Source organism: Pelophylax lessonae, assembly GCF_965119305.1.
Source record: "Pelophylax lessonae genome assembly, chromosome: 2".
Taxonomy (NCBI): Eukaryota; Metazoa; Chordata; class Amphibia; order Anura; family Ranidae; genus Pelophylax; species Pelophylax lessonae.
In genome coordinates this window covers 572,150,778-572,176,294 of record NC_138769.1, presented here as the reverse complement: position 1 = coordinate 572,176,294, position 25,517 = coordinate 572,150,778, and the positions used below count along the sequence as shown (strand labels likewise).

The 25,517-nt window shown below is 46.4% G+C and overlaps 1 protein-coding gene across 1 annotated transcript in view; it reads right to left on the bottom strand.

The window, feature by feature from the left end:
- Nucleotides 1-25,517, bottom strand: part of SHMT2 (serine hydroxymethyltransferase 2) — a 230,782-nt gene that overhangs the window by 132,494 nt on the left and 72,771 nt on the right. The window contains exon 5 of the mRNA XM_082248353.1: nucleotides 24,352-24,433. Coding sequence (XP_082104479.1) covers nucleotides 24,352-24,433 — 82 coding nt within the window. The remainder of the gene's footprint in view (nucleotides 1-24,351; nucleotides 24,434-25,517) is intronic.

Sequence of the window (25,517 nt, the reverse complement as noted above, 5' to 3'; positions counted from 1 at the left end):
GATGGTAAACGTTGGTGGACAGCCATTTTTAGGTCTCTCCAGAGATGCTCAATTGGGTTTAAGTCAGGGCTCTGGCTGGGCCATTCAAGAACAGTCACGGAGTTGTTGTGAAGCCACTCCTTTGTTATTTTAGCTGTGTGCTTAGGGTCATTGTCTTGTTGGAAGGTAAACCTTCGGCCCAGTCTAAGGTCCAGAGCACTCTGGAGAAGGTTTATGTCCAGGATATCCCTGTACTTGGCCGCATTCATCTTTCCCTCGATTGCAACCAGTCGTCCTGTCCCTGCAGCTGAAAAACACCCCCACAGCATGATGCTGCCACCACCATGCTTCACTGTTGGGACTGTATTGGACAGGTGATGAGCAGTGCCTGGTTTTCTCCACACATACCGCTTAAAATTAAGGCCAAAAAGTTCTATTTTGGTTTCATCAGACCAGAGAATCTTATTTCTCACCATCTTTGAGTCCTTCAGGTGTTTTTTAGCAAACTCCATGCAGGCTTTCATGTGTCTTACACTGAGGAGAGGCTTCCGTCGGGCCACTCTGCCATAAAGCCCCGACTGGTGGAGGGCTGCAGTGATGGTTGACTTTCTACAACTTTCTCCCATCTCCTGACTGCATCTCTGGAGCTCAGCCACAGTGATCTTTGGGTTCTTCTTTACCTCTCTCACCAAGGCTCTTCTCCCCCGATAGCTCAGTTTGGCCGGACGGCCAGCTCTAGGAAGGGTTCTGGTCATCCCAAACGTCTTCCATTTGAGGATTATGGAGGCCACTGTGCTCTTAGGAACCTTAAGTGCAGCAGAAATCTTTTTGTAACCTTGGCCAGATCTGTGCCTTGCCACAATTCTGTCTCTGAGCTCGTCAGGCAGTTCCTTTGACCTCATGATTCTCATTTGCTCTGACATGCATTGTGATCTGGAAGGTCTTATATAGACAGGTGTGTGGCTTTCCTAATCAAGTCCAATCAGTATAATCAAACACAGCTGGACTCAAATGAAGGTGTAGAACCATCTCAAGGATGATCAGAAGAAATGGAAAGCACCTGAGTTAAATATATGAGTGTCACAGCAAAGGGTCTGAATACTTAGGACCATGTGATATTTCAGTTTTTCTTTTTTAATAAATCTGCAACAATGTCAACAATTCTGTGTTTTTCTGTCAGTATGGGGTGCTATGTGTACATTCATGAGGAAGAAGAATGAACCTAAATTATTTTAGCAAATGGCTGCAATATAAAAAAGTGAAAAATTTAAGGGGGTCTGAATACTTTCCGTACCCACTGTACATTACTCCACAAAAGGGAGTACACCCCTCACATTTTTGTACACCCTTCACATTTTTAAAAAGATATAATAAAATATTTACATGTGACAACACTGAAGAAATGACACTTTGCTACAATATAAAGTAGGGAGTGTACAGCTTGTATAACAGTGTAAATTTGCTCTATCCTCAAAATAATTCAACACACAGCCAATAATGTCTACACCGCTGGCCACAAAAGTGAGTACACCCATAAGTGAAAATGCCCAAATTGGGCCCAACTGGCAATTTTCTTCTCCCGTGTCATGTGACCTGTTAGTGTTACAAGGTCTCAGGTGTGAATGGGGACCAGGTGTGTTAAATTTGGTGTTATCAATGAAATTTATTGGATATTTCAAACTTTAACAAATAAACTGAAAAGTTGGGCGTGCAAAATTATTCAGCCCCCTTTACTTTCAGCGCAGCAAACTCTCTCCAGAAGTTCAGTGAGGATCTCTGAATGATCCAATGTTGACCTAAATGACTAATGATGATAAATAGAATCCACCTGTGTGTAATCAAGTCTCCGTATAAATGCACCTGTACTGTGATCGTCTCAGAGGTCCGTTTAAAGCGCAGAGAGCATCATGAAGAACAAGGAACACACCAGGCAGGTCCGAGATACTGTTGTGGAGAAGTTTAAAGCCAGATTTGGATACAAAAAGATTTCCCAAGCTTTAAACATCCCAAGGAGCACTGTGCAAGTAATAATATTGAAATGGGAGTATTAGACCACTGCAAACCTACGAAGACCTGGCCGTCCCTCTAAACTTTCAGCTCATACAAGGAGAAGATTGATCAGAGATGCAGCCAAGAGGCCCATGATCACTCTGGATGAACTGCAGAGATCTACAGCTGAGGTGGGAGACTCTGTCCATAGGATAACAATCAGTCGTATACTGCACAAATCTGGCCTTTATGGAAGAGTGGCAAGAAGAAAGCCATTTCTTAAAGATATCCATAAAAAGTGTTGTTTAAAGTTTGCCACAAGCCACCTGGGAGACACACCAAACATGTGGAAGAAGGTGCTCTGGTCAGATGAAACTAAAAATTGAACTTTTTGGCAACAATGCAAAACGTTATGTTTGGCATAAAAGCAACACAGCTCATCACCCTGAACACACCATCCCCACTGTCAAACATGGTGGTGGCAGCATCATGGTTTGGGCCTGCTTTTCTTCAACAGGGACAGGGAAGATGGTTAAAATTGATGGGAAGATGGATGGAGCCAAATACAGGACCATTCTGGAAGAAAACCTGATGGAGTCTGCAAAAGACCTGAGACTGGGACGGAGATTTGTCTTCCAACAAGACAATGATCCAAAACCTAAAGCAAAATCTACAATGGAATGGTTCACAAATAAACATATCCAGGTGTTAGAATGGCCAAGTCAAAGTCCAGACCTGAATCCAATTGAGAATCTGTGGAAAGAACTGAAAACTTCTGTTCACAAACGCTCTCCATCCAACCTCACTGAGCTCGAGCTGTTGTGCAAGGAGGAATGGGCAAGAATTTCAGTCTCTCAATGTGCAAAACTGATAGAGACATACCCCAAGCGACTTACAGCTGTAATCGCAGCAAAAGGTGGCGCTACAAAGTATTAACTTAAGGGGGCTGAATAATTTTGCACGCCCAATTTTTCAGTTTTTGATTTGTTAAAAAAGTTTGAAATATCCAATAAATTTTGTTCCACTTCATGATTGTGTCCCACTTGATTCTTCACAAAAAAATTAGTTTTATATCTTTATGTTTGAAGCCTGAAATGTGGCAAAAGGTTGCAAAGTTCAAGGGGGCCGAATACTTTCGCAAGGCACTGTAGATGTATAAGTGTTGCCAGCATTGCTGCAGAGGTTGAAGGGGTGGGGGGTCAGCCCGTCAGTGCTCAGACCATACCCCACACACTGCATCAAATTGGTCTGCATGGCCATCGTCCCAGAAGCAAACCTCTTCTAAAGATGATGCACAAAAAAGCCCACAGTTTGCTGAAGACAAGCAGACTAAGGACATGGATTACTGGAACCATGTCCTGTGGTCCGATGAGACCAAGATAAAACGTATTTGATTCAGATGGTGGCAAGCGTGTGTGGCGTCAACCAGGTGAGGAGTACAAAGACAAGTGTGTCGTGTCTACAGTCAAGCATGGTGGTGAGAGTGTCATGGTCTGGGGCTGCATAAGTGCTGCCGGCATTGGGGAGCTACAGTTTATGGAGGGAACCATGAATGCCAACATGTACTGTGACATACTGAAGCAGAGCATGATCCCCTTCCTTCGGAGACTGGGTTGCAGGGCAGTATTCCAAGATAACAACCCCAAACACACCTCCAAGACGACCACTGACTTTCTAATGAAGCTGAGGGTAAAGGTGGACCGGCCAAGCATGTCTCCAGACCTAAACCCTATTGAGCATCTGTGGGGCATCCTCAAACAGAAGGTGGAGAAGCGCAAGGTCTCTAATATCCACCAGCTCTGTGATGTCGTCATGGAGGAGTGAAAGAGGACTCCAGTGGCTACCTGTGAAGCTCTGGTGAACTCCATGCCCAAGAGGGTTAAAGCAGTGCTAGAAAATAATGGTGGCCACACAAAATAGACACGTTGGGCCCAATTTGGACATTTTCACTTAGGCGTGTACTCACTTTTGTTGCCAGCAGTTTAGACAAAGATGGATGTGTGTTGAGTTATTTTGAGGGGACAGCCAATTTACACTGTTATACAAGCTGTACACTGAATACTTTACATTGTAGCAAAGTGTCATTTCTTTAGTGTTATCGCATAAAAAGATATAAAATATTCACAAAATTGTGAGGGGTGTACTCACTTTTGTGAGATACTGTAGTTCCAGTCTTGCAATAAAACATGGTAAGTCACAAGCAAAGTCAGTCAGTGAACCAGCCTAGTGCATTACTGTATAACTCCCTATTGTATAAAAAGTAGTAAAATGTACTTCCAAACGGAGAATGAGGCAAGCATATCTGAACAAAGTACCACTGAATGAAAGTCCATCAAGTGGGACACAGCTAACCTGTTTCCAGGGGCATGCCCTCTTCCTCAGAGCTCTGAGGAAGGGGGCACTTTGGTACTTTGTTCAGATATGCTTGCCTCATTCTCCATTTGGAAATCCATTTTACTTCTTTTTATACAAGAGTTATATAGTAATGCACTAGGTTGGTGCACCTTCCTTGGCTAGTGTTTTAGCTTTGGTTTCCCTGGACTAAAGAGGACAGCAAGGCATCGTGCATACTTTAGTGGTTCCAGTAATTGATATCCCACAGCAGCCCAGTGGAGGGTCCTAGATGCAAGATTTATCATTTGTGGTTCTTTGTGGACTGGTCTGCCTGGAACAGTTTCAGACTTGTAGCGTGGACTTGTGTGTTTTTCAATCCGCAGTAAATGTAAAAACAATGAACAATAATCATTGAAGCAATAAGGCTGCATTCACACTTGAGCGTAGCGTTTTACCACGATTTTCAGGCGTTTTTCATTGACATCTATCAAAAACGTTGGTAATCAGCCCAAAAAGAAGCTCATGTGCTTTTTTCAGCTACAGGCATTTTGCAAAATGCTCAGATGTGAACAGGGGCCATTTAAATGAATGGGGTTTTACTTGTTGGGCGTTTTGGAACGTTGGAACTGAAAAAAACTCTCAAAAACGCCCAGGTGTGAATGGAGCCTAAATGTCAGGGGTTTATAAAAAAAAAAATACACATCTAGAGAGAAAAGAATTTGGTGTAGTTACCAATAAGGATGTTTGATGTAGGTGTCAACACCTGCAACAGCCAAGAGAATCTGACATGCAAAGCTATGTCCATGCGGAACGATTGAGTCTGGTCTGTCTTTTTCAGGCGGACACGGTCGGACCACCCATTGTCCTCTATGGGGAGGCAGATGAAAAAGGAACAGGTTTCTGTTTACACCAACCTGCATCCAACCCAGGCCGCCAAAAACAGAGGAATGGGGATCCATCGCACATGACAGTCAGATGGAAACGGACAGACAGTCCATTTCCATTCAACCACCCCATAGAGAAGAGCGGGCTGTAATGGTCATCCACCTGCACAGTGGACATATTCCTTGCTGAGCAGGCAGATCTGCTTGATGGGAGTCCTCTTCATCTGAAAAGGTGCATTATGGCCCTAACATCCCAAGATCTGTCACCCGAGCTATCCAAATATCTAAACAGTCCTCATACATTCAAATCATAAGCAAAGCAGGTCTAAATATGACCTTTCTTGACTAACAATGAGCTTATTAGGTTGAGTTTTACATTCATTGTTCTGTCTGTGTTCTGCACAGTGATCTTCTATTATGCACAATAAAGAATTTTTCCTCTCTTTTAAAAATAACACAACTTGGAAGAGATGTAAGTTTATTTTTATTGATCTGGGAATGTCTGTTTACCTTCTTTTGCCTGCTAACTTTATATGTATAAATGTGTTTTTATTGAAAATGATATTGTCTCACTTGACTGTGTTCTCTGTAGCCAGACTATTACTCCTCTTTATTATTCACTTTATTGCACCTTTTTCATATGTCTGCATCATTGCCTCTCCTCCTTTGCCCTCTCTTTCCTGAAGCACTTCCAAACGTTTCCATCTCTTAGGTTTCTTGACTTCTCTATGTAGCAGAACTATAAACAATTCAAGAACTCTGTACTTGGCACTGGTTCGACAAGCATAGAAAACGCCTTACAGCAACTCAACAGACTTTATAGAACAAAACAATTACAAAAATGCTAACTTTTTAGACAAGACATTTCAGACTAAGATGTACTGGTCAATGAGTATTTTATTTTATTTTTTTACTCCTCTAGATGCTTAAATTGCTGACAGCGGCTATGCTACCCACTCATCCCAAATCAAATCCGCAACACTCTGAAACTAATCTATGGCCGCTTGGGGGTCAATTCTAACATTTAAAAAAAAAAAAAAAGTTTGAAAGCCCTCCACAAATGAATACTAAATTCATAACCTAACCTATATGATGTATCCAGTACTGAAAAATATCAGAGAATACTTTCCAGAAGTAAAGTCATCTTCTAACTTCCTACAGGTGCATCTCTAAAAATTAGAATATCATCAAAAAGCTAATTTATTTCAGTTATTCAATTCAAAAAGGGAAACTCATATTATATAGATTCATTACACACTGAGTGGTATATTTCTAGCATTTCTTTCTTTTAATTTTGATGATTATGCCTCACAGCTAGAATTCGGTATCTTAAATTAAAATACTGGGAAAAAGTTCAATAATGTAGACTCATGGTGTTGCACTCTAATCAGCCAATTAACTCACAACACCTGTAAAGGTTTGCTGAGCTATTAAAGTGATTGTAAAGTCTTTTTTTTTTTTTAAACAACATGTTATACTTACCTCCACTGTGCAGTTGGTTTTGCACAGGGCAGCATGGATCCCCCCCTTTTTGGGTCCCTCCTCACGGTTCCTAGCACCTCCCTCCTGTCGAGTGCCCCTACAACAAACAGCTTGCTATGGGGGCACCTGAGATGAGCTGCAGCTCTGTGTGTCCATTTAGACACAGAGCTGTGGTTCAACCCCGCCTACTCTCTCTCATGATTGGCTGACTTTGATTGACAGCTGTGGGAGCCAATGGTGCAGCTGTTTCTCAGCCAAATCATGAGGGAGAGTCCTGAATGGCCGAGGGACTCATGGACATTGCCTGACAGAGATAGGGCTCGGGTAAGGTATGAAGTGCTGGGGAGGCTACGACAAACAGAAGGCTTTTTATCTTCATGCATAGAATGCATGAAGATAAAAAACCTTCTGACTTTACAACTCCTTTAAATGGTCTCTCAGTCTGGTTCAATAGGTTAAACAATGATGGGGAAGACAGCTGACTTGACAGTTGTCCAGAAGACAGTCACTGACACCCTCCACAAGGAGGGTAAGTCAGAAAAGGTCATTGCTAAAGAAGCTGGCTGTTCAGAGTGCAGTATCCAAGCATATTAAATGGAAAGTTGAGTGGAAGAAAAAAAAAAAGTGGTAGAAAAAGGTGCACAAGCAATAGGGGTAACTGCAGCCTTGAGAGGATTGTGAAGCAAAGGCCATTTAAGAATTCAGGGGAGATTCACAGGGAGTGGACTTCAGCTGGTGTCAGTGCTTTAAGAGCCACTACACAGAGAGGCACAGAAACCAAGTTGCATGAGGTCCAGTGTGAAGCTTCCACAGTCCATGATGATTTGAGGGGGCATATCATCTGCTGGTGTTGGTCTACTGTGATTTATCAAATCCAAAGTCAACGCAGTCCTCTACCAGGAAATTCAAGAGCACTTCATGTTGCCCTCTGCTAACCAGCTTTATGGAGATGCCGATTTCATTTTCCATAAGGACTTGGCACCTGCCCACACTGCCAAAGTACCTATTCCTGGTTTAATGATCATGGTATCACTGTGCTTGATTGGCCAGCAAACTCGCCTGACCTAGACCCCATAGAGAATCTGTGGAGTATTGTCAAGAGGAAGATGAGAGACACCAGACCCAACAATGCAGACGAGCTGAAGGCTGCTATCAAAGCAACCTGGACTTCCATAAAAGCTCAGCAGTGCCACTGGCTGATCACCTCCATGCCACGCCGCATTCATGCAGTAATTCATGCAAAAGGAGGCCTGACCAAGTACTGAGGGCATACTATACTGTACATGGACATACTTTTGAGTAAGCCAAAATTTCTGTGTTAAAAATCATTTTTTTTTTTTTTTTTTTATTGGTCTTATGCAATATTCAGATTTTTAGAGATATTTCATTTTGGGATTTCACTAGCTGTAAGCCATAATCATCAAAATTAAAAGAAAAAAAATGCTTGAAATATATCACTCTGTATGCAATGAAACTATATAATATAGGAGTTTCACTTTCTGAATTGAATTACTGAAATTAAATTAACGTTTTAATGATATTCTAATTTTTTTAAGATACACCTGTAAAGCAGGCCCACCACACTGCAACTACGCCACTGGAATTCCAAGCAGCGTTGTCAGCCCTGCCTAAAGATTGTCATGCGTTTGAAGAATTTTTTAAATGAAAACTATTGCGTGCCGGCATAGTGTAAGCTCTTCAAAAAAATCTATAATTGGTTAAAATAAACATATTGTACTCACAAAAGTGGTATAAAGACACACTTCTTCATAATTTCTATAACGAACACCTCATCCATCGATTAATGCTTCATTCAAAGACTGACCTCCAATATGTGCGTGAGTCAGGGGCGGACGTACAGGGGTCGCAGGGGTCGCCATGGCGACCGGGCCCCATGCTGCAGGGGGCCTGAGAGGGCCCACTGTATGTACAGAGAGGAGGATCGGCAACCGCAGCTGAGACCGAGCTCCCCCGATCCTCCCGAAAGAGCTGATCGCGATCACATTGGAAATTGGAATGGAAAGTGAAAGCAAAGTACAGTGTGTGCTGTGCTCTCTGCCTCCCCCTACAGTGCAATACCCGGCAGGAAGTTACAGGAAGGTACAGTCCTCTCTCTGCCGTTCTGTATGTATGTGTATGTGTGTGTGTGTATGTGTGTGTGTGTATGTGTGTGTGACTGTGTTTATATGTGTCTGCATATGTGCATCTATATATGTATGTGTGTGCATGTATGTATGTTTGTGTGTTTATATGTGTATGGATATATGTACGTGTGTGTGCTTACATGCCAGTTGTGTGGGGGACACTTATCATCTAGGAAGCAATGTGTGGTGTGCTTGTCATCTGGGAGGCGTTGTGTGTGCGGGCACCAATCCTGGGGGGATGCTCTGAGTGGGGAGCTTGTCAACTGTGGAGTGCTGTGTGTGGGGTGCTTATTATCTGTGTGTGGGTTGCTTGTTATATGAGGGGGGCTATGTGTGGGTAACGCGTATCAGCTGGGAGATGCCTGTCAGCTTTGTGGGACACATCAACTGGGAAGTGTATGCTTTTATATATATGTGTGTGTATATGTGCTTATATATGAGTATGTATATGTGTGTGTATGTGTGTACATGTGCGTTTATGTGTGTGTGTGTGCACATTACTTTTAATCCTGACCCCATATATGTGTACAATCAGAAGTATTTTTTTTATTTCAGGTTGTTCATAGTACCAGCAAGAAAATGCTATTCCTCTGAAAAGCGATCCATACTCATATCGCTTTTCAGAGGCATTTGACAGGCGGTGAAAAGGCAATATGTTGCTTCCTCACCGCCTGCTTTAACCCCCTAATGCAGGGGTGGGGAACCTGCGGCCCGCACAATCATTGTGTCTGCCCCCCCCCCCCCCCCCCCCCGCCGCTGAGCCTGTGTATGCCAGTGGAGCTGTCAGAAGAAGCCAATGGCTCTGTCCTGACAGTGTGAGTCACAGAAAAGCTTCAGAAAAGGGTGGACCCGGGACACAGAGCAGTGCGCCCCGAGCCCACCCATTTGTGTGACAATAGCGAATGAAAATTCACTATTGTCACACAGATCCTCCTTCACAGACCCGCTTCCTGATTGGGTCTTGGACGAAAGGCAAACACATGCCATTGGTCGAGGAGGAGGCTGGAGGACTCAAGGAGAAGCCGCCGCTGCAGGTAAGTACACTGGCTTTCTGCATTGAAAGGGGGCACGCTGTGGTCAGTCTGCATTGAAAGGGGGCACGCAGTAGTCAGTCTGCATTGAAAGGGGGCAAGCTGTGGTCAGTCTGCATTGAAAGGGGGCAAGCTGTGGTCAGTCTGCATTGAAAGGGGGCACGCAGTGGTCACTCTGCATTGATGGGGGCATGCTGTGGTCAGTCTGCATTGAAAGGGGGCACGCTGTGGTCAGTCTGCATTGAAAGGGGGCACGCAGTGGTCACTCTGCATTGATGGGGGCATGCTGTGGTCAGTCTGCATTGAAAGGGGGCACGCTGTGGTCAGTCTGCATTGAAAGGGGGCATGCTGTGGTCAGTCTGCATTGAAAGGGGGCATGCTGTGGTCAGTCTGCATTGAAAGGGGGCACCCTGTGGTCAGTCTGCATTGAAAGGGGGCACACTGTGGTCAATCTGCATTGAAAGGGGGCACGCTGTGGTCGGTCTGCATTGAAAGGGGGCACACTGTGGTCAATCTGCATTGATGGGGGCACGCTGTGGTCAGTCTGCATTGAAAGGGAGCACGCTGTGGTCAGTCTGCATTGAAAGGGGGCACACTTTGGTCAGTCTACATTGAAAGGGGGCATGCTGTGGTCAGTCTGCATTGAAAGGGGGCATGCTGTGGTCAGTCTGCATTGAAAGGGGGCACCCTGTGGTCAGTCTGCATTGAAAGGGGGCACGCTGTGGTCAATCTGCATTGATGGGGGCACGCTGTGGTCAGTCTGCATTGAAAGGGGGCATGCTGTGGTCAGTCTGCATTGAAAGGGGGCACGCAGTGGTCACTCTGCATTGATGGGGGCATGCTGTGGTCAGTCTGCATTGAAAGGGGGCACGCTGTGGTCAGTCTGCATTGAAAGGGAGCACGCTGTGGTCAGTCTGCATTGAAAGGGGGCACACTTTGGTCAGTCTACATTGAAAGGGGGCATGCTGTGGTCAGTCTGCATTGAAAGGGGGCATGCTGTGGTCAGTCTGCATTGAAAGGGGGCACCCTGTGGTCAGTCTGCATTGAAAGGGGGCACACTGTGGTCAATCTGCATTGATGGGGGCACGCTGTGGTCAGTCTGCATTGAAAGGGGGCATGCTGTGGTCAGTCTGCATTGAAAGGGGGCACGCTGTGGTCACTCTGCATTGAAAGGGGGCACGCTGTGGTCACTCTGCATTGAAAGGGGGCACGCTGTGGTCACTCTGCATTGAAAGGGGGCACGCTATGGTCAGTCTGCATTGAAAGGGGGCACAAACATTGCACTTGCGACCGGCCCTGGCGTTCCGCCACCAGGCTGGGAGGGAAGGGCCCCGTCCGGGGGGCCCTCTATGGTTTCTTGCATCGGGGCCCTGAAGGTTCTAGTTACGCCACTGGCGTGAGTGTGCTTGTGTTTATGTCAATAGTAAATCCTATATACATCTATGTTGTGATCGTTAAGGTGCCCATCTAATCGTTTTCTAAACTTTTGATACTCCCTGCTGATACCAAGGCTTGTGAAAGAGAATTCCACATCCTTACCACTCTGACAGTAAAGAACTCTCTGCGCAGTTTAAGGTTAATTCACTCCTCCAATTTCAGTCAAGTGTCTTTTTAAATTCCCTTTCACTGAAAAGTTTTGAAAAAGAAAAGAATGCGGGGCATTAAGGGAACTACGGGGGAGGGTCAGAACAGCAGCTAGGGCATATATTTTTGTAGATTTTCTTTATTCTTTGCAGTTCCCCTTAAGCACACGAAGCCCGCTGGAGGGCAGAGGAGGGAAGCCAGAAGTTGCAAGGGTTGATCGGCGGACAGGATCAGCATTGGTATGTAGGAGGAGGTGAGGGTATAGAGAATTATTGCTGCAGGGTTTAGTGAGGTGGGGGAAGAGGGACAAGAAAGTGGTAAGGGTGCATTTTAGGAGACAGTGGAGGGAGAAAAGCCAGTGAATTTGCAGCGGCGGGGGATGGGGGTGCAGCATTTTAGGTGAATAGCTCTGATCAGCGGATTGTCATACAGAGCAATTGTTTTGTTCAGAAGTGTCTGCTGAACAGCTTTGATTTAAGCTTCTGGTCACTGATTCCTCCTATAGCAGAAGGAGGAATCAGGTACGTACAGCATACGGACGTGGCCAGCTGGAAGCAGAGCTGTAGGCCCGAATGCCGTACAGTCATGGCAACGAAAGAGTTAAAGCAACCATGTACTTTGTCCATTAACCAGTTGAGTACACTGGGCATGCTTCGCACATATAAAAAAGCTTCAAAATACACAGGGCATGTGTAGAATGTCCAGTCTTTCTGTCCAACCCTTTTCCCTTCCCTCCAGGGGCTGAACAGAGCAACAACCTTAAGTAATGCAAGTTTATGTGTGTGGGGGCTTGTAATAAAGTGAACCAGCTAGGCAATGTTTAGATTCCTTTTTAAAGCTTGAATAAAGCCATCGATAGGGAAGCCTTGGTTAGATCCTCCAAAAGATGGCAAAGAAAGACTTCTGACTTTAAAGCCAGGATTCCAGAGCCACCAAGCCAGGGACAATCTGTTTCTTGAAGACAAACTAAGCAGTCTGCCCAGAAACCAGATCATCTTGTCCCACGGTGACAGAATGTTTTGTTGCAGGGTTCTGAAATGAAACGGCTTCAAAAAGGAAGCTACAATCAGATGTATGACTACTCATACAAAAGTGGAGAGTTCGACAACTCCTGGACTGAAATTAGAATCCAAGACCAGAAAAAACGGAATTTTTGTAAAATCTTACCTGTAAAATTCCTTTCTCTGAGTCCTCCGACAGTCGCCGCCTCTTCATATTCGTCACATATGGGGTATTAGACTTTGCTCCGAAGGAGTAGCTAGGCAACAGAATATGTTAACATTAAAACTTTTAACATATCCCACCCTCAAGGGGTGGTCCCCTCAGTCAATACCCTCCTACTTCCTGCAACCATATCTCAGTTTCAGTGGAATAGCAGTAGAGAATACAACCAAACCCCAAAAGAGGGGCGGGGGCGGCGACTGTCGGAGGACTCAGAGAAAGGAATTTTACAGGTAAGATTTTACAAAAATTCCGTTTTCCCTTACGTCCTCCGACAGTCGCCGCCTCTTCATATTCGTCACATATGGGGACGTCCCAAAGCAGTGCAAACATGAGGGGTGGGAAACGCATCCGCGCCGAAAGGCAACGCAGTCTCCGCATCAAAGAAAGGAACCTTACCAAAGGAAGGAACCCAGCTGGGCAACAGGAAAAAACAAGTACTCAACAGGAGCAACAACCCAGGAAAAGACAAATAACCAGGGGATAAAAAAAACTTATCCCAACAGCCAGAGGTCCCCAACAAGGGACCCTAGGGAATCGCCGCACTAAGAACCTTGCGGCCAAAGGAAGCATCCGCCGATGCCTGAACATCTACTTTGTAGAATTTTGTGAAAGTGTGCATGGTCGACCAGGTCGCCGCCTTACACACCTGGGCTACAGAAGCCCCATGACGACAGGCCCAAGACGTACTCAGAGATCTAGTAGAGTGCGCCTTCACAGGCACAGGGGGAACCTTCCCCTGCAAAGCATAGGCCTGTTCAATGGTCTGCCTGATCCATTTGGCGATGGTAGAGGCCGACGCCGCCATGCCCTTCCGAGGACCCTCTGGAAGAACAAACAAGGAATCCGTCTTTCGAAAAGACTCAGTCGATTTAAGGTAAACCCTTATCGCCCGAACAACATCCAAAGAATGTAATCTCACCTCCTTTGGATGTTTAGGCTTCGCGCACAGCGAAGGCAAGACAATATCCTCATTAAGATGGAATTCCGAAACTCGCTTCGGAAGAAAAGAAGGATTAGGTCGCAAGACCACCTTATCCAAATGAACAACCAGATACGGAGACTTGCAGGACAAAGCCGCCAGCTCCGACACTCTGCGAGCCGAAGTGATCGCAACCAAAAAGGCGACCTTTTTGGACAACATAGACAACGAGATCTCCCTGATCTGTTCAAAAGGAGCACGTTGTAACACAGATAGAACGAGATTCAAGTCCCAAGGGGGCAGAGGATCCCTCCTAGGAGGAACCAGATGCCGCACTCCCTGAACAAAAGTGCCAACCAAGGAGTTGGAAGCCACGGGACGTTGAAACAGAACGGCCAGCGCAGACACCTGACCCTTTATCGTAGCCAGCGCCAAACGCTGATCGACACCCGAGTACGTGCGGGGTGAAAACCCCCTGGACTCACACTCATTCAGAGAGCACTAGATCTTTGCTTTATCTTTATTTTATGTCCTGGCGACCCCCGGAGGTGAAGGCTGGAGAGGTTACCTGTGATAGTCTGTTTATCCCCTGATATGCTCATGCTGGCCCGTTTGGGTCTGGTATCAAGGTGAGAGGCCAATCATACTGGTGGAGGGAGTTCACACACTGGTGGTTCCTGCTTGATTCACAAGGGATTGAGGCTGTCCTGTCATCACCTGGATATACTAATCATTACTTTGGAGCACTTTATATGAACATTTATGTTTCATCAGAGCACATATGATGGACACCATATTTTGTTGATAACACTTGTTGATTCATGTAATCACTAATTATTTTTGTGCACTTCTGGCGCAGCACGTTTTCTGATTTTTATGTTTTTGTTGTGAGGTGTGGACACAATTTGTGTATGCAGCCGGATTTATATATTGATTTATTCTAGCACATTTTATACACATTTGAATTTCACTTAGTCTTGCGCTGATAGTTTTTTCACTATAGCCACCAGCATCTGCACCTGAGCAGCAAGGCCAGCCACAATAGTGGCTAAATCCCCCCATGGGGGGGAAACAGCGGTCCCCTGGCTTTCCACCAAGGCGGTAGGAAATTTGCCCTCCTGAGAATCCATTGCCCCTATTACAAATGCCGGATAATAAAGGGTTAACTGCCCCTTTAACAAGCGCGGCGAGCGCAGCCCACCGCACCACACACAAGCACAATGAGACCCCCACAGGGACAATAAAACTGACACAGGCAATGGATAAGAAGGATATAACCTGAGGAGACCCTCGCCGCTGCCGCTGCCTCGATCGGTGTTCCTGGAGAAGAGGAAGTGATGCGGCCAGGGCGCTCTATGAAAGCCTATGGGAGGCTACAAGAAAATGGCCGCCATGCATGTAGAACATGCGGCCGGAGCGAGTGTAGGCAAAATGGCGCCGTTTGGCGCCGAAACCGCCGCTCCACAGTACAGTAATGCACACATGTCATCCATGTATAAAAAAACATGTTAGATCACCGCAGCGATCGCTGTATAGTGCCCAAACATGCCACAAAACATGCCCCACAGCACACAGCTTCTCACACTGACAAGGCTGACACACACAGTGTCACACAGCTCCCCCCCCCCCCCCTGCAGCCCACAGCATGCAGCCGAGTGATAGGGAGACAAACAGTGTGAACAGAGGCAGGTTACACAGTCCCAGACTGACACCCCCCCAGACAGACAGGTCCCCACATAGATACACTTACCTCACAATGGCGTGGGGGACCCGCACAGGCGAACAAGCCGCTGCACATGAGGCAGGGAGAGTCGCATACAAGACGCACAGAATGGGGGTTAAGAAACCGCACAGCGTCCAGTGAGGTAGCCACCTCACCAATCATCCCTGCACCGAACAGGGATGGGTCGTTCACTGTGCCAGGAGCGTTACCTGGCTAAACGCTCGATGGCAGGCTGGGAAGCCACTGACCCACGACCTGCGACCAGGGGGATCAGCCCGAGACCCAGCCCGCATGATCCTCTTCATCCGAAGAACCAACTAATGCTGACAAAAAGAACAGCTAAGTAAAGGTAGAGAGAAAACTCAAACAAAAAATCAAAAAAGAAGAAAGAGTCTGGGGCACAAAGCCCCAGCACAGAGAGAGCCAGCCACTCCTGACAAGCTAGACATTGAAACTGAGATATGGTTGCAGGAAGTAGGAGGGTATTGACTGAGGGGACCACCCCTTGAGGGTGGGATATGTTAAAAGCTTTAATGTTAACATTCTGTTGCCTAGCTACTCCTTCGGAGCAAAGTCTAATACCCCATATGTGACGAATATGAAGAGGCGGCGACTGTCGGAGGACGTAAGAGAAATAGAATTTTTGTAAGAACTTACCGTAAAATTATTTTCTCTGAGTCCTCCGACAGTCGCCGCCTGATGGTTTTAGCCTTCACTAATGGGTAATGGCGTCCTCTGCAGGAGCAAGGCTAGGCAGATAATTGATCAGGTTAATACAAAAAACTTTTATACCTCGGCACGCCACTAGGGGGCCATCCCTCAGCCATTATCCTGAACCCAATCTGATATTACCTATGTTTGTAGAAAGCAGTGCAGGAAAGCAACAATCCCCAGATCCAAAACCAGAGGGGTGGGGGCGGCGACTGTCAGAGGACTCAGAGAAAAGAATTTTACGGTAAGTGCTTACAAAAATTCGATTTTCTCTTACGTCCTCTGACAGTCGACGCCCGATGGTATTAGCCTTCACTAATGGGACGTCCCAAAGCAGTGCAGGTATGAGGGGTGGGAAAACAACGCAACCATCTCGGAAGGTAACGCAAACAGTCGGGCCAGTAACAACCTGAGCCCACAGGAAAAAACTGGAAAACAAACCCAGAATAAACAAAAGACCACCCCAAGAAGGAGGGACAGTAAAAATAAATGTCCCCTGAAAACAACCGCCGCACTCAAAACTATGCGGCAAAAGGAAGCATCCAAAGATGCCAAAACATCAAGTTTGTAAAACATTGTGAAAGTGTGCACGGACGACTAAGTCGCCCCCTTGCACACCTGAGCCACAGAAGCCCGATGGCGAAAAGCCCAAAAGGCACTAACGGCTCGAGTAGAATGGGCCTTTTACCGGAAAAGGAGGAATCCGACCTCAAATGGATTAGGCCCGAACAATCGTCTGACCGATCCAGTCAGAAATGGTCACCGTGGAGGCGGCGATCCCTTCCGAGGTCCCTCCGGAGGAACAAATAGAGAATCCGACTGTCGAACAGACTCCGTGGCGGACAGGTAGATAGATCTTGACCGCCCGGCAACATCCAGGGAATGCAAGGCAAAGTCCTTTAGGACGCTTGGGCCGCGCACACAGCGAAGGCAACACGATCTCTTCATTGAGGTGGAACGAAGAAACCACCTTGGGAAGGAAAAGACTGATTCGGTTGCAGAACCACCTTATCTCTACGAAGTACCAGGAGAGCGGCAAGACAAGTCCGCCAACTCGGACACTGCGAGCCGTCGTGATAGCCACCAGAAAAGCAACTTTTTGGGACAACCCAGACAGAGGAATCCCTCTGATGTTCTCGAAAGGAGGTTGTTGTAACACAGACAAAACCAAATCCAGATCCCAGGGAGGCAAGGGAGCACTGCTGGGGGGAGGCAAATGATGCACCCCTGGAATGAAGGTGCGGACTACAGAATGAGATGCCAAAGGTCATTGAAAAAAAGATGGCCAAAGCCAACAACTAACCCTTGACCGTAGTCAGCGCCAGACGCTGACCCACGCCCTTCTGCAGGAAGGCCAAGACCTTCGCCACCGAGAAGGAGCAAGGAAGAGAACCATGCGCATCGTACCAAGCGATATAAGCTTTTCAGGTACGGTGATGAAACTTCCCAGAAGTTGCTTTATGAGCCTTAACAAGGCAGGGATGACCGCCTGTGGAAGACCTCGATCCCTCAAGACCCAGCTTTCAACAGCCATGCCGTTAAAGCCAGAGACTAAAGCAGGATGGAAGATCGGTCCTTCAGACAGAAGTCGAGGCCAGTCCTGGGCCACGAGGATGACTAACATCCGTTCTGAAGCCAACCTGCGAAGGAACATGGACAACTGTTGAATCGGAAGAAAGGCATACATCCGTCACAAGTTCTGGCCACGAATCTTTCCACCTTTCTGGTGAGACGGGACGCAAACAGATCCACGTCCGGGGTCCACAACCGGGTGCACAGGAGGCGAAATGCCTCCGGATGCAGGGACCATTCCCCTTGGTCCAAGGTCTGGCCACTCAGATAGTCCGTCTGCCAGTTGTCCACACCCAGAATGTGAGCAGCCGAGATAGCCGTACATGCGATTCAGCCCAAGATAGAATCTCGGCAACTTCCTTGGCCTCCCGGGCACTCCTGGTGCCCCCTTGGTAATTGATATAAGCCACAGCCGTGGCATTGTCCGTCTGTACCCGGACCGGACACCCCTGAAGTAGAGATGACCACCGGAACAGACAAAGTTTGATCGCTCGGAGCTCCAAGACGTTTACCGGCAGGGGAGTCTCCCCCGCCGACCACGTCCCCTGGGCACAAAGTGCGCCCAGAACTCAGCCCCAGCCCGACAGGCTGGCAACCGTGGTGAGAATTGATCGCAACAGGGGCCGAAAGGTCTGGCCCTGCGTCAAGGGTGGCGACCGGAGGCACCACAAGAGAGCCGACCGTACCGGACGACTCAATGACATCCTCCTCTCCAAGGACTGAGGCGTCCTGCTCCACCTGTCCAGGATCTCCGCTTGCAGAGTCCCGGGGTGAAATTGAACAAACTGAACCGTTTTGAAGGCCGAAACCATCAGGCTCAAAACCCGCATGCAGGTCCGCAAGGAGGAGAAATCGTTGTCCCTGAGAGACCTGATCTCAACCAGAGTCCCAAGGTTTTCCTCCGGAAGGAAGACCCGAGCTTGAGCAGAGTCCAGGACCATCCCTAGGTACTGAAGACGAGTTGAGGGAGTCAGTGCCGACTTCTGAAAATGGATGGTCCACCCGAACTCCTGGAGTGTCTGAACCGTCACGACCAAAGCGCTCGCCAAGGTCACACATGAGCTTGACCTTAACAAAAGGTCGTCCAGGCCACAGAGGATCGCAATACTCCATAAACATAGCAAAGCTAGAACCGGAGGAAGGAACGGGTACAATGACTCCTTAGGCAAGCAGATCGTGCACTGCCCCCATAAGATCCCCGAGATGATCGGGGGAACAGCTGGAGACTGGACGGAAAGAACCTGTCTGCGGGGCGAGATCAAACTCGATCTTGTACCCTGAACGAATCAGCACGTGAACCCCCCTGTCCTGAATGCCGGACAACCAGGGCTCCCGAGGTAATGCAGACGGCCCCCCACCCCAACGGGTGAGGACGTCCCTTCAGGAAGAGGTGGACTGGGCCGATGAGCCAGACTGACCGGCTTTTGGCTTACCCGTCCACAGCTTCTTGTGGCCACCGGGAGGTCGGAAGGGTCTACCCTTCTCCGGCGTCCCAAAGGCACGAAAGGAATTCTGTTGAGTCTTGAAGGAGGGCCCCCGCCGCGTGCAGGGGGGCTTACCCTTAGAGACCTGGGGCAACAGAGTACTCTTACCTCCAGTGAGCCCCTTAATTAACTCAGCTAGAGTTTTTCCCAAAAAGATGACTCCCCATTTTGGGGACCTCAGAAACCGTCTTTTTGGACGCGTGGTCAGCCGACCAGCTCTTCAACCAGGTAAGGCGGCGGAGCGCGACCCCTACTGCGGACGACCAACGGGGCCTCATCCAAGGCCGCATCGGATCAGGAAACCCCAGTCTGGGTGATCCAATCCACCATGGCAAGGGCAGGCGGAAAGGTCGACTCCGTCACCAGAGTGCTGCGAAGTACCTTGGATCATGCCGTGAGAGCCTGATAGGCCATCCCGAGGCAAAATACAGGGTTTAACAGGGAAAACCACCACCAGATAAACGTGGCAGGCAAGTGCTTTCATACGCCATCTGCCGGATCCCTGAATACCGGGCAATCCTCTACTGGCATCAAAGTGGACTTTTACAGCCCAGACACAGTGTGATCCACATTTTTGGGGACACCGTCCAACGTTTGTCCCCTGCCCCCAAAATTGGAAAGCGGAGGGAAAAAACGCACCACCAACATGTGCCTAATGCACCGCCACTGGTCATTCACACCCCCCTAAAATTCCGCAGGGCAGGGAAAAACCTGACCTGACTCCTGGGCCCTTCGGAACCCAAAAAAGGACCGCTGACTTGACTGAGACGGCTCATCATCAAGATAGAGAGTTTCTTTTAACGTCGCTAAGGGGACATCCATCGTATCGCGTGTACCTGCACTACCGAGGAGGAAGAGGCCTCCTCCTCCCCCTCAGAAGCAGAGGACCGGGACCCCTCAGGGGGACCATTGTCCGTGGCAACCAATTTTTGGCTCATAGTCAGAGAACTGGGAGGGCACAGGTCCTTTTTTGGAGGAGCGTTCCAACATCAGCAGATCCACCTGGGACGCCAAAGTCGCAAGCACAGCAGATATCCCTGCAGGGGATTTGCTGTCCTGGGAGTCCATTTTTGCCATAAAAATTAAAAGGGATGCTCTCCCTTTAAATCGGAGGTTCCCGGGGACCCCCCCCCCCCCCCCCGCAAGCTGCACCAACTGAAAGTGCCCCCTCAGAAAACACACCAGCAACAAGTAAAAAACGTTTTGGTTGAAAAATGACAGAAGGATTAACAAAAATCCCCCAGCCTGCCAGCACATTTTTCCACAGATGTGTGAAGGAGGAAGTGACCTCATACCGCTAGAGGCCCAGCCCTCGAGCCCAGACAAAAAGGTGCCTATTGAAACTTAATGTAAAATGTCACAGGGAAAATGCCGCTTGCCCTTACTAGGGATTTGCCCACATCCAAGATGGCGCCCGATTGGGAGAATATGCAGAATCCTAAAATGGCTGCTGTCCTCACACAGCCTAGAAATCTGCCCACCATAAACATGGCGGCCGCGATGATAGCACATTCTAGCCATCATCAGGGGCCCCAGGGAGACCCCCCCCGAGTTATGAAGCAACCCCCCCCCCCCCCCCAAGTACTACAAGCACCCCATACAGAGCCTCCAGTGGGAGCAGGGAGGGAGAAAACAACCCGGCCAGAAGGGGGATCCTACAGAGACCACCAGCCCTGCTATCCCGTAAGAGTGGGCCCACAATTCCCCAAAAGTCCCCAGGGACAAGGGAGTATCAGTACTCACCAGTTCAGGATGCGGGCACTGCTATGATACGGGAGACCTCCCACTCTCAGTGGGGGTACCAACAGCCAAGGAGGGATGCTGGCAACACGCGGGCGATCCGGGTTGAGACCATCAGCGAAGACGCAGCTCTGCAGGCTCGTCCACATTCGGAGAGGCACTGTCGTTGCTAGGCCTGGGCGTACCAGTAACCTGCGACGCTCATTGGCAGGCTGGGACTCCATAAGAATCTATATTACCCAGTCCGAGGCCCAGCTCTGCAGTCACTTGTAGTCCTCCTGGAAAAGGAATCCCTGACTAACTAGTGATAGTGAGAGAAAAAATCTATTGTGCAAAGAAAAACAAATTAATTCAAAGAAAACTGAGACACAAGGTCCCAGTCAGAGAAACCTAACCAGCTCCTGAGCTAGGCAGCATAAAACTGAGGTAATATCAGATTGGGTTCAGGATAATAGCCCCCTAGTGGCGTGCCGAGGTATATAAGTTTTTTTGTATTAACCTGATAATAAATTATCTGCCTAGCCTTGCTCCTGCAGAGTGCGCCATTACCCATTAGTGAAGGCTAATACCATCAGGCGGTGACTGTCAGAGGGCGCAAGAGAAATCTAAAGTTTCTCCTATGGAAGGAACATGCTGGCCTGCGCTGTGTCCAAGACTTGTTTGGAAAGAAAAGTGATGTGCCTTAATCACATTTTTGCATTTTGTTGAAAGCTTCCCTTTAAAGCCTCTTGCCTGTGTGTGATGCTTCAGAATCCCAAGTCAGTGTATCCTGGGTTAAACCTCCATGGGGTTGTTCTCACATCTTTTAGAGGGTGGTATTTAACACGATTGTCATATATGGGGGTATATGCTCAATAAGGATGTACAGTGCCTTGCGAAAGTATTCGGCACCCTTGAACTTTGTGACCTTTTGCCACATTTCAGGCTTCAAACATAAAGATATAAAACTGTAATTTTTTGTGAAGAATCAACAAGTGGGACACAATCATGAAGTGGAACAAAATTTATTGGATATTTCAAACTTTGTTAATAAAAAACTGAAAAATTGGGCGTGCAAAATTATTCAGCCCCTTTACTTTCAGTGCAGCAAACTCTCTCCAGAAGTTCAGTGAGGATCTCTGAATGATCCAATGTGTACTTAAATGACTAACGATGATGATAGAATCCACCTGTGTGTAATCAAGTCTCAGTATAAATGCACCTGCACTGTGATAGTCTCAGAGGTCCGTTTAAAGCGCAGAGAGCATCATGAAGAACAAGGAACACACCAGGCAGGTCCGAGATACTGTTGTGGAGAAGTTTAAAGCCGGATTTGGATACAAAAAGATTTCCCAAGCTTTAAACATCCCAAGGAGCACTGTGCAAGCGATAATATTGAAATGGGAGTATCAGACCACTGCAAATCTACGAAGACCTGGCAGTCCCTCTAAACTTTCAGCTCATACAAGGAGAAGACTGATCAGAGATGCAGCCAAGAGGCCCATGATCACTCTGGATGAACTGCAGAGATCTACAGCTGAGGTGGGAGACTCTGTCCATAGGACAACAATCAGTCGTATACTGCACAAATCTGGCCTTTATGGAAGAGTGGCAAGAAGAAAGCCATTTCTTAAAGATATCCATAAAAAGTGTTGTTTAAAGTTTGCCACAAGCCACCTGGGAGACACACCAAACATGTGGAAGAAGGTGCTCTGGTTAGATGAAACCAAAATCTAACTTTCTGGCAACAATGCAAAACGTTATGTTTGGCGTAAAAGCAACACAGCTCATCACCCTGAACACACCATCCACACTGTCAAACATGGTGGTGGCAGCATCATGGTTTGGGCCTGCTTTTCTTCAGCAGGGACAGGGAAGATGGTTAAAATTGATGGGAAGATGGATGGAGCCTAATACAGGACCATTCTGGAAGAAAACCTGATGGAGTCTGCAAAAGACCTGAGACTGGGATGGAGATTTGTCTTCCAACAAGACAATGATCCAAAACATAAAGCAAAATCTACAATGGAATGGTTCACAAACATACATATCCAGGGGTTAGAATGGCCAAGTCAAAGTCCAGACCTGAATCCAATCGAGAATCTGTGGAAAGAACTGAAAACTGCTGTTCACAAACGCTCCAACCTCACTGAGCTCGAGCTGTTTTGCAAGGAGAAATGGGCAAAAATGTCAGTCTCTCGATGTGCAAAACTGATAAAGACATACCCCAAGCGACTTACAGCTGTAATCGCAGAAAAAGGTGACGCTACAAAGTATTAACTTAAAGGGGGCTGAATAATTTTGCACGCCCAATTTTTCAGTTTTTTTATTTGTTAAAAAAAGTTTGAAATATCCAATAAATTTCGTTCCACTTCATGACTGTGTCCCACTTGTTGTTGATTCTTCACAAAAAATTACAGTTTTATATCTTTATGTTTGAAGCCTGAAATGTGGCAAAAGGTCGAAAAGTTCAAAGGGGGAGGCGAATACTTTCGCAAGGCACTGTACATACAGCAGGAGATGGGTAGAGGATGCCTACTTAAGAGATGGACTGTCCCCAGGGAAAGAGGTGCCACTTGGTCACCCCCAGAGACTACGTTCATCCTGTCAATTCATATGCATTTCTTTATCACAATATGAAGACTGGAGTTCAAAACAGTTTTATAACTTCCATATTTTGCAGTATACGGTTATAGTTATTCATACAAAAGATGAATTGCACATGGAGATTTAAAAAGAGTAAACATGCCTTTAAAAAGAAAAATGGCAAGTTATTATTACTTTGGGTCTGCCTGGGATCATAACTGCTTCAATATCCAAGTTTGGTCTATAAACGAAGAAAAATTATGCCAATAATTACATATCTTTACAATAGTTAGCAGTCAATGCATACCTGTGGAAATTAGCTTGGCAGGCATCTGACTGGAGAGCAACTATACTCCAAAACCAAACAATTTAAATCGGATACCTAAAATTCAGTAACACATTCTAGTGGGTGTTAGATATTGACTTGGGATAAGCAAACATATTTCTTTCTGAGCCCTTGAAGCAGAGGAGTAATTTAAAATCTTCCTGTTTTTCTTTTCCCTGTATAAACGGTTTGCTTGGATATATTTTGTAACATGTTCTGAAATTGTATATACTAAACAACCTTTTAGGGAGATTAAATACAATATTACAGAGTTTTTGATTGCTCTTCAGTAAGCACATATCTAAAGCGGCAGAGTGAGTCTGTTTTTCTATGCGTCTAAACCCTGTGGGTGGTAGTGATCAGTTTTAACAAATCTGGTAACTGCTAAAGGGAACAGCATGTGGTTTTACAAATATGGTGTACTGGCCTTTTATCTTCTAAACGGCAGCGCTTACTGACCAGAAATGAACAAAAATGTTTGCATATTCAACAAAACATAAATTAGCAGTTTTAGCATTAGGCATTGGTTTTATATAGACTAAGAAATGTATGGAAACATATTGACAGAAATGTATACAGACCTAATAATCTTGTCTGAACAATTTATAATGAGTATAGTAAATCAAATTTGGGTGCCACTTTACATCTAGGGAATACTTACATTAAGCTTGTAAGGCATGGATTCAAAGTAAATTGAGGTAGCAGAGATACGTTTCACATCAGACATGTACCCGTGTGTTAGACTTGGGAAAGAAAGTAAAAAAAAAGGAAGATGTTATTAAGTATGTATGAATCCAAAAAGATTGCCAAATGTCACAGAATACTCATTTAAAAAGGGCTAGCTCAAATTATAAGAGCCAATAGAGAAACTATCTGCAGTGAGTTTTAATTTTTTCTCTGACATTTGAAAAACAGTAGTCGATTTTCCAAAAAGTTTGAAATTTAATTAATTGAGCTGCAATATTTGCTAACTTATTAAAGGATAAGTTCACCTTTTGTAACATGTATCATTGCTCGGGGTGTAAAACGTAACATGTTACAAATGTACTGAACCCCGCACCCACGGGGCTCTGCCAGCCCGGCTGTGTCATTCATTCACGGTGTTCTGTGAATGGGAAAACTACAATTCTCAACAGCTTTTGTGGCTGTCGGCCTTTAGTTCTCAAACTACTATGGCGCTGTTGGGCACTCAGGTAGTTCTGACAAGTCTGCATATATCCTGAATGGCACACATGATATGCTGATCACTGGTGCAATGCTTTCCAGGCTCCAAGTAAAAAAAAAAACAAAAAAATAATTGCACTTTTTTTTTTTTTGCAGTTAAAAAAGAGATATATATATATTATATATTTTTTTTTTTTTAAATCGTGAACTTATTCTTTAAAGCTGCAAATTTGTAGGATAATTAGGATCTCATTAAATCGGTCAACTAGGTTTTCCTATATTGGCCCTACAGTGCGTAAACGATTGCACTCAGCCTATTAGTGTTGCGTTGTAGTTGATGTTGGTATGCAATGGTCAACTGAAGCGCCTTACAGAAAAGTATTACACTGCAGGTATTTTTTTCTGATTGTGAGGCTTTAAAGAGGTCAGTCACATAGGGGATAGATAAATTGCTTTTAATAGGTTGGTTGGCAGGATAACAGTCTGTGTGGGTAGAAGTAACAGGACACAGAGAGAAGCCTTTACTGTGCCAATACCACAAAAGAGCCCAGTTAGAAAATGCCTGACAACACCTTGACATGTCTCACTGGGCTTTTTGGTGGCACTGGCACAGTAAAGGCTTCTGGCAAATCGACCATGCAGCTGTTCAAGTATCATGGTATT